The sequence below is a fragment of the Anas platyrhynchos genome, chromosome 8 (genome assembly GCF_047663525.1).
Source record: "Anas platyrhynchos isolate ZD024472 breed Pekin duck chromosome 8, IASCAAS_PekinDuck_T2T, whole genome shotgun sequence".
Lineage (NCBI taxonomy): Eukaryota > Metazoa > Chordata > Aves > Anseriformes > Anatidae > Anas > Anas platyrhynchos.
Window position 1 is genome coordinate 9,018,629 of NC_092594.1, and position 10,007 is coordinate 9,028,635.

Consider the following 10,007-nt stretch of genomic DNA (forward strand, 5'->3'; position numbering starts at 1 on the left):
GGAGATAAATATTGCAGGTCTTTCCTTGCTTCATAGGGTGAACCATGTGGGGCATAGAGATGAATGAGAATGACCTGTTCTTGGCTTTGATGCTTTTCTTCTCTCCCTTCTCCCACTTTAAAAAAAAAATAAATAAATAAAAATTGAGGGGGATGGGATGCAGTGAAACAACTGAACACTAATTTAGTGCTCTTAAGCAGGGCAATTCTGAACAACTCCCAGACCAGGTTCAGTTTGTTTTTATTTCAGAACTCCCTAATGGAAACACCGTCACACTACTATTGCAGAAGCTACAGTTAAGTGACTCCAGTAATAATGTAATCATGATGCAATGGGTACTTAGAGCAGGTTCTCTGCAGTAGGAGTGCCAGCAGTGAGGTGCTGCAGGAGAGAACACCCAACTACAAACCCAGGAGAAAGCTGTGTTGAATGTACCCGCTGGATGACACCTGTGGAGGGAGTACGTGACAGAGTAGAAAACAAGGCAAGTTGAAAGACAAGATATTTTCCAGCAAGTCCAGGTTGCAAATGTAAGGTGGAGTGCAAAGCTGGGCTTTTTGGACTGCTTGGAAAAAAATCAGGAGGCTTTTGTCGAGTTTCTTATAATTAGTGATTAGCCTAAGAATCAGAAATAACAGTTTCTGTATTAGCTGTGTGCTCACTGGGGAAGTGATGGACAAGAGTGTTCTCCGTGCATTTGTCTTTTGCAGGACAATGGCTATTAGTTGGTTATTGAGATGGCTGCAGAAGTGGCAGATTCAGTCCTGGAGAAGGTATGGGATGAATGCCTTTGTTCAGGTTGCTGGTTTTAGGTAGTAAACCTCACAACCTTACCTCACAAGATGGGACTGGGATATCCTGGTGTGTCTACTCTTACAAATAAAGGGTCAGAGCAGGCACATTAACCATCTCTGAGTGCATCAGGAGGAGAAACGTCAGGGAACAGTAAGATCCAACACAAGATAAGCAGAAGAATGAGTAGTTGTAGGCTGTTCGTGAGTTCCTGAGTTGTCTGGAAATTGGAAGAAGGATCCTAAGGACCAGAGGGACAATGGTCTGGAATAGATCCAAATGCAAGGGCTGGGAGAGGGAAAAGCCCTAAGTAGTTTAAAGAGGGAGCTTTCCACTTAATAGAAGAAATTGAGTAGCATGATAGCTTGAAATAGCCAGGGACTGGAGTGCCTGAATGTCTGTTCCAGTTTTACATGTCTTCATCTCCTCAGCAGGGCCTCACAGGCCCGCATTGCTCCAATTTCCCCCCACCACCTGAGAGTCATGATACAGCTGTCCCACTGGGTCACTAAAGGCCTGTACAGCAGCCACAGAAACGTCACTTCCACTTGCTACCACTAGATTTTGTTTTCTGAGGAAAATCCTATGGCAGCTGTGGCACTTGCAAGCTAGGAAGTTTAAAAGCCCTGGCTGAGCTGCATGGCACTGTAGTGGGTGTAGATAGCCAGGACAGCCCCCAAGGGAGTTGGCAGCAACAAGCAGGTTGGATCAGGCTGAAAATATCAGTAGAGCAGAAAAAGCTGAAATGGGATGTGAGACCAGCATGTCTCCTGCTTCTTTTTTAAAAGGATTCTGTTGCTATGGCAATCCCGGCTTTCCCCAAGCTCATTTTATTAAAGCAAGTCCTAGAATGGAAGACTGAATTCAGCTGTTATACAAAGTAGCAACTATTCTCAACAGTTGGGGAACTTATGGGCTGGATCTGAGCCACAGTGCCTTTCTCATGAAACTGGCAGGTCAGTTTTTCCAAGACCCTTGACATTCTGTGTTGTGAAGCACAGAAGGATGTATTCTTTTAAATTCTTTTTTGCATAGTGTGGTATTTGGAAATATGTAAACATTCACATTCCTTATTTATTCCTCCTGACACTGAGAAACCAGTGTCTAGTTCCCAGGCTCCAAGCCAGAAGAGGCTTGTGTTCTTCACAAAATTGGTGACACAGTACTGACTCGATGGTGCAAGGATAAAGGCACTTCCTCACGCTCTGTCTCCCATGCTTGCTGATCCGTGGTACACTATCAATGCTATTAGTACTTGCTTGTCACTGCAGCAGAGACTACCACTGTAAAACATCGATGCATTAAGCAAAGTTTAAGTATATAACAGCTTTATTGGGCCAGGCAGAACCTCTGCCTAGGCTGGTGACTCATCTCCAACAGTGGCTGTGAGTGGCTGCAAAGCCATAAAGAGTGTGTGTTTCCCTGTATCCAGTGCTGTTTCTGAATCTGTTTTAGGCCTAGGAACATCCTGAGCTGAGTGTGGTTTCTGTGTGGTTAGTATCTCTCAGTGGATCCCTTTTCCCTGAACTTCTCCTGTCTCCCTTGAGCTCACAGGAACTTTTAGCGGCCAGAGAGCATCCTTTGGCCAGGAGCTCACAACTTACAGTGTGAGCTCACAACTTACAGGATACAGTGAGAAGAGCAGTCATCTGTTTTCAAATTTGGTTCCTGCTGCTTCATATGGTTACCCACTCTGCCTAGTCCTTGCGTTAGAAAAAACAGTAAGCATCGAATCCTACCTACTCTCCATATTTCTCATGCTTTTGTAGCCCTCTTACCGCATCCTACTTCAGTCATCTCTTTTCCAGACAGTGGAGTCTGGTGCACTCAGTAGTTCCCCAGACAGAAGACATTCCATACCTTTTGGATCATTCCTGCTGCCCTTCTCTCACACATTTCCAATTCCACTAAAGCTTTTGTGCATGAGGAAAGAGAATACAACTGGTAGGAAAAAAACACCACATTTGAATAGTCTGTTTCTAAATGATAGCAGGCTCGTATGTGACTGCAGTCTGCCATCTTATCCTTCACAACTATCTTTTCTTTGAAAATGAATGGGTTGCAATCCCTGCAACTAGAAAATAAAGGGGAGAGCTAAGCTTCTTAGTCCAAAGTCCAAAATCATTTGCAAATATTGGGAGTAGCTTATGTGTTAGTTATTCTTTGGTGGGTAAGGATGAGAAATCATTTGAACTAGTTTCTGTGCAACTCTGAGTTTGAAAATGTATTTTTTCCCCAAAGATCGCTTGACTCAGTCTTCAGCTTTTACTAGTAACATTCATACTTCACCCATGCCAATGTCTACTTTTGTAGCCTTCTAGTTCATTCATTTCTGTGCCTCTTCTGTAATGTTGGGTTACCACCTGGCTGTGTCTCTTGCTTATGTGTTATGATTAGTTGATGGTTGTATTTGTTGAAGTTGTAATTGTTACAAGTTCCACTTCTTATTAACTGGTTTGTAGCAACACAAATGCCTATGCAGGTAGTATTCAGTCTCTAGCATTGTTCTCCAGTTCTTCCAAGAAAACTGTTCTAGTTAATAAATATCAGAAATTCTTTTCATGGCACATTCCTCAGATACTGAAGTGGCTAATTCCAGAATGTGAACAAGTGGTTGTTTATTTTAAGGTTTGGTACAGTGTTTGTACAAATGCACATGCATTTTCAGCATTCTTTTTTAATTTTTAAAACAGAACTTTTTTTTCTTTCAGTTTATAATGAATACAGAATCTGTATTTAATTTATTGGCAAAATGTATACTGACCTCACCAGATCAGGATCTGCTCTGTGAATTTAGTTCTTAAGGGACAGCAACAAACTTACAAAACCAATTTTTCCACTTTGTGTCTCAGTTTCCTGTCTGTTAAGGGGAACAACGAAGCAGCCTTAATTCACAGCATGTTATAAAGATAGGTGTATTATCCGTGTTTGAAAAATGCAGTGACAGCCAGAGACAGAAGGCAGAGAGGGAGCCTGATTTGAGGCCGCCCTCCCTGAACCTGGTGGCAGTGCCCTGGGCAGGGGGAGGCCCAGCAGGGCTGCCCTGGGCCTGCTGATCTGATCGCCTTCCACCCTAGGGAGGGCGAGTTGGCAGGCTGCCTGCTTTCCTTGCCAAGCAGCCAGGCTGCATGAGGCAGGTGGGATGAGGCTGCCTCTCTTTCAGGGGTGTGGGCGACCGGGAAGCCCAAGGGGTGGATGCGCCAAGGGGCAGGCTGCCTGCAGGCCCCGGGGCAGCACTGCACAGGATGGTGTAAATGAAAGCTCTACTGAAGGCGTTTTTTCTTATTTCGGGATGGAGAGAACTTGCTTGTTTAAACAGATTTTTATGCAAATAGTCTACATGTTTCTGTAAAGTTCAGGGGAATCTTTATTTTTATGTATTTTTTCCTCATAGTGGGCAATAAATCCATGGTTCCTAGTTGTATTTTTTCCATCTACAGATGCATTAGGTATGATATAAGTACAGTGCTTACAGGATGTCACTGCTTATACTCTTTGTTTTGCTTCCTAATCAGAGGAAATAAGTCATTTGCTATATATAAAATAAATAATATTAAAAATGAAGATACAAAGGATCTTTGTGTTTAATTTCTTTCTGTGCAATAGTTTAAGATACAGTAATGTCAATATAACTTTGCTACACTACGGTTTATTGCAGAAGTTGGGATAAAACGGGACTCTGCAGAAATAATTTTCTGTGCCTTGAGATATCTGAAGCTGTTTTATATTTTGATTTGTAAGAAAAAACAGATTTTTGAACAGGAACTGTTTTGTAGTAGGCCAATATAATTCACTTTTAGCAAATCATTTTTTTCTGCTTCTGCATGTAGCAGAAAGTAATCTAAGCACTTCAGTACATGTTCGGGTATATAAATTCCTTCAAAACAGTAATCCTTTGCACACTGCGGTTCTTCTGAATGTACCAGATGTAACTAATATCTTGCGACATAATCCACCTTCTAATATTTTGAGAAAAGGGAAACTATTCATAAGACTTGCTGGCAAAGTTCAGCAAATATTTCAGGTATCCTGAGTGCTGTTATTCCTAGCTGATACTTTGGATGCTGTTTCAAAGCCTTATTGAGGAGTTCCATAAATGGGACAGGTGTGTCAACTTATCCAGAACAGGTGCTAAAATAATCCAGTCCAAGAAGGCCATCCCACATGTATTGGCCAATTTCCACAAAGGGAAATCTTATAATATTCCTGATACCTTTGATTGCCCCTACCGTCTGTTAAAATTATTATTATTATTATTATTTTTAGTGACAAGATTCTTCACTGGTCTAGTCCTTTAACTGTTTTTTTACAATCATTGTCACAATTGTTTTCATTTTTCATGCGATGGTTTTATTTTATGGCTGTAGCCATAAGCTTGAATTTCAGTAGCATATGAATAGTCTAAAAGGGCAGTGCATAAAACCTTTTTAATAATCAACTTTTAAATTACTTGATCACTACATAGCTTGATTGTTCTGCATGTATAGGTTTCCAGCAGTTGTGGAAGGGAGATACATGGAAAATAAGTAAGTTTGAATAGCATGATTCAGATAAGTGTTTTGTGGTAACTATGTTAAATTAATTAACAAAAAATTAGGGTGTTTTAAAATAAATTGGATAAAGATCAGTTTAGAAACTTACTTCATCCCTGTTACAGCATTTACTAATGGTGGAAATGATGTAAAAAAAAAACTATTTGACACTAGAAACATAGTTACTCTAGTCACTTGAAATAAAATTGTCATTTTATGCAAAATAACTTTTTTTATTCACAAAGTCAGCATTTCCAAATCATCTTTAAAGCTTTTCATTTTTGTAGAAGTAAAATCTAGATTAAAAGGGTCTGTCATCTCACATTGCATTGTTGTCTTCTCTCATTTCAGCATGTATACACAGCTACTGCCATAAATGGAACAAGTTTTTGTACATCAGCAAAGGATGCTGTCCATATTTTGGCGAAGAGTTCTGCTGAATTTGCATCCATTAGTTGTTGTGGAGATTTTATCATATTTCTAGGAAAGGTAAGAATAGGAAAAGGCTGAGGTGAATAATCAGGGTATGATTCTGTTTCTTGTACCAAAAGTAAATAAGGCTTTAAGCTCAAATAAGGTAATATTCTTGTTAAACTCAGTGTTGTTAATGCTGTAAAATGAGTTTGGTAGAGAGGATAATTTTAAGGAACTTAATCCTTTTCATAGCTTTTACTGAGTTACTTATTTGTGTTAAAGTAGTGTCCTTGGTGCCACTCTTGCGGTTTCTGTTGCACTGAGTCTTTGGTAAATATATAGTAGATTGCCACTTCCCTACAAAATTTGCACACTGAATTGAATACAGAATGTGGCAACTATTTTCCAAAAACTGCATAGCCATCTCTCAGATGAGATGTTCTTTTAAAATACTAGCTGTAATTTGCCTGAGGATTTTTTTTTTTTTTAATGTTTCTCAGGAAAACAAAGAAGCAAATCATGTGATTATTAATAAGGCTGCATTTGTCTCTTGGTGCCCTTTACAGGTGTTTGTTGTATGTTTTACTGTTTTTGGAGGATTGATGGCATTTAACTACCATCGAGAGCTGCAAGCTTGGGTAGTTCCTCTGTTGCTGGTTGGATTTTTTGCCTACCTGATGTCCCACAGCTTCCTGTCTGTGTTTGAAGTGACGCTGGATGCCATGTTCCTTTGCTTTGCTATTGATATGGAAACAAATGATGGATCTGCAGAGAAGCCGTACTTTGTAGATCAGGAACTGTTGGTAAGCCCCACTGATAACAGCAAAGTTGTTTGAGCCATTCTAAGCTTTTGGGGATTCTCTCTTTCCCCATGACCTATTAATCTGAACTCTTAATCCATCAGATTTCTTTTCCAAGCCCTTAGAACAGAATGGGCTCAGGGATGCAAATTAAAAAGGTGAGTTTAAAAATTGAAATAAATGAACTCCTCCCTCTGGCCCCTGTGTGCTAGCTGTGATCTGCTACCTATAGGCAATGGCTGACTTTTTAAGGTTTAGTAAATATATAAATATATAAATAAATAGCTGAGCTCGCTGCAGTATGATCCACAGTGTGCCCTAAGATTAGATGTTTATGTCCATTTTGACTTTCTGTACAGCAAGGAACAAAAATAAAGAACAAGGAGCTTGTAGCAGGTCAGGTATTCATATACATCTTATGGATGCTGTAGTTTTGAACAAACTCGATTCAAACTTGAGTTGCTTTCCTTCATACATATATAGATTCTTTTGCCAAAATACTGTCCTATGTTTCTTGATTAAACCCTTCTGTCTCTGGACTGACTGTTCTGTCTCTACCCTGATAATTACTGTATTGAACTGCAAGCTTCCCATGGAGAATCATTGCATAGCTAATAATGATGGAGAGCTTTAGTTAACAGCTGCATCTGGAGCATTTGAATGTATACATGCCATCCCTTTCATATGAATACTGGAAATGTGGAAGCTTTTTTTCCTTTCATACTATTTTTGCCTGTCCTGTCCATTTTTTCATAAACCACGCAACAAAGAAAGTCTTAGCAGCCGGACAGACTAGCTCAGATGATGTGAATCTTCTGGAAGGATTTCTTCAGGGCAGTGTCAGAAAAACTGTTTTTTGTTTGTTTGGTTTGGTTTGGTTTGGTTTTGTTTGCTTTGGTTTGGTTGGTTGGTTTTGGTTTTGTTTGTTTGTTTGTTTTTATGCTGCTATTAGATTTCCTGTAATGTTCTTAGAATTTTGTTGAAAACAAACAAAAACAATAAAAAGGCAGCCTAAAAATAGGCTTAACCCTTTTTACAGAAGAAAGCAGATGGTTATTCTTTGGCCTTGATTCAGAACAGTACTTAAGCACATGTCCTGAATAGGAATATGTTACTTAATGGAAAACTCTGAAGCCTTGACCTCTGTTCTTCTTCCTCTGTTTTGCCAAATGCTAGAATACTTCTTAAGCCAATTCTCCTTAATGAAACAAATAGAGGCTTTCCTTTTTCCACTTGCAAACTTTGCGGTAGTTTTTCTTTAACTCTGGTTTAACTCTTAATTCTTTGTAGTTAGCCATTCCCTGGGGTCTGGGGTGAAGAGGACTTCCCGCAGGGGCGAGTCTTGCAAGCAGGGCAGGCAGTATAACCTTGTATGGAAAAACTGGGGGCAGCACATCCAGACTCCTCCTCATTGCACGACCAAGAGTATGTTTCATCACATAGAGAAGGGCTTGGAGTTTCCCAACACATGAAGGCATTTATGTGTGGCATCTGTGTTACAGTTGGGTGATAAACATCTGGGGGTGGAAGGGAGGCTCTGTGGCCCTCAGGATGATATGTGGCAATAGATGGAGAGCTGGGTGAGTGATTTCAGACAGCCAGAGCTCTCATTGCTGCAGTAGAGAAAGTACGAGGGATTCTTGTTTCATCCTATTCAGCTTCTTTCATCACCCTGCAGAGTGCCTCCCAGTATCACTCAGTGTCATCCAGCTAGGGACCAGCTAGTTTCATAGCCCCAGGTTAACTGTCTTCCTTTACAAGGCTGTTACTTTTATTTTATTTTGTTTACATAATGGTTCGCATTCCCAAATGATCTCACCCTGCTTTTTGTTTGTAGATGTTTGTGAATCAGAGTAACGACTTAACAGAAGGGCATAAACACAGAACCATGAGAAGTGACAACGAAGATGGGACAGAGCTCCAGCCTATGGTGAGGAGGGAATATGGGCTGTGAACTTGTCTGCCAGCTGCTGTTTGCCTTTATGTCCTGAGAAGAAAAGATGTAGACTGTTGTGTCTTCTGATGTTTCACAGCGACAAACATTTCCCTTCATTGCTTTCAGTCCTCAGGAACCCCTCTGCTGGTACAAAATGGAAGGATGAAATACTTACACTCATCCTTCTTCCTGTTCCCCAGTGTGCCCAGCAGAGGATGAGAAAAATCAGACAATTGCAAGGTGATGGGAGAGCAATCCTCTTTGGATAGTCCTTCACATGCCTGCTGTAGGAAAGTCAGAACAGCAGCAGGCTGCTTGATTTTGTGAACTCTTTCCAGAACTGTAAAGTTAGAGCTTAGATGCCTACCCTTTCTTCTCCCCCCACCCCCACCCTGGCATGTCCTCTACAGTAATTAAGTATTTATTGCCTCTGTTTTATGCTGGGGTAAAAAAGCTGAGATGCTAGAAGGGAGTGTTCTCCCACACCCAAGCACAGGAATGTCCCAAAGTGAAAGCTCACCAGCTGCCATCTGAGGTCTGCACATTGCCCGAGCTGAGGAACTGCCCCACCAGCTGAGAATCTGGGGCGATTTTACCCCAGCGCCAGGGGGCTAAGCCAGGGCTGCTGGAGGAAGATGTAGCAGCTACTCTGGCACCAGCTCCTGCTCCACATTACTACTAGCATCTTGCATCCTAGCTACTTGTTACGGGGGCACAGAGACTGTGGTGATTTTTCTTGTCTACTTTGAAGAGGTCCCAGGCTCTAGGGTACTCTTCACTGTCTTGTGGGCATTCTGCTGTAGGCAGGTGGGCTAGAGGGCACTGCTTCAGTTTCTAATACTTGTTCTTTTCACTGTGTGTGTCTGTTACTGTATTCTTCAGTAATATTTTGGCAAGCACAGAAACTGGGGGGTTTCTGGTCCCTAAGAGATAACTGCAGATATAAGACACAAAAGAACCGTAATTATTTTCCCAGTTTACTTTTTCAGGCATATAAATGCAATAACAGGAGCAGTGCTGCACATTGCTTGATTCCTTTTTTCTCTGTTTGTAGACTTGAATGTGAAGTACACCAGGAAGTATGAAGGCAAACCAGCAATAGCAAAAACAGTTGCAGAAAAAAAGTAAAGGTTACCAATAACCCAGGACAAAGTAACTATTAGGTCTGTAAATCTCTGTTAAATCTGTTGCACTGGTAAAATGACCATCTATTTGTATGAATAACGTGTTTCATGTCAGCATATCTTATTTTTATTAATAGACTTGTTATGATAGTCTATGAAAGTTGTTAATAAACAAATTCCTCATAAATTTCTATGTCCTTTAGCTAAAAATACTGAGTTTACAAGGTCATAGAGCTGTCCTTTTTACCTTCGTAGCATGTCATTCAACATGTGTTTGTTTTTTTTTTTTTCTTATCATGCTTCTTTGGGCTGGTTGTGCCTGGATCAGAAAATGTAGAAACATTTGCAGAGGAGCACTCCAGTTGTTTCCTGATTTATTCAGTATATCTGAACAGACAGTGCATCCAAT

At 40.6% G+C, this 10,007-nt stretch overlaps 1 protein-coding gene across 10 annotated transcripts in view; it reads left to right on the forward strand.

Annotated features, from left to right (window-relative positions):
- The window catches only part of SLC44A3 (solute carrier family 44 member 3), a 100,072-nt gene extending 90,287 nt beyond the window's left edge, over positions 1-9,785 (forward strand). For 9 of the 10 annotated variants that reach the window (XM_072041839.1, XM_072041840.1, XM_038182820.2 and 6 more), the window contains 3 exons: positions 5,676-5,813; positions 6,305-6,541; positions 8,376-9,785. In XM_072041839.1, the coding sequence (XP_071897940.1) occupies positions 5,676-5,813; positions 6,305-6,541; positions 8,376-8,492 (492 nt within the window). In that variant the 3' untranslated portion in view covers positions 8,493-9,785. The remainder of the gene's footprint in view (positions 1-5,675; positions 5,814-6,304; positions 6,542-8,375) is intronic. The other variant, XM_027462346.3, reaches the window with a different exon arrangement.
- Positions 9,786-10,007: the final 222 nt, after the last annotated feature.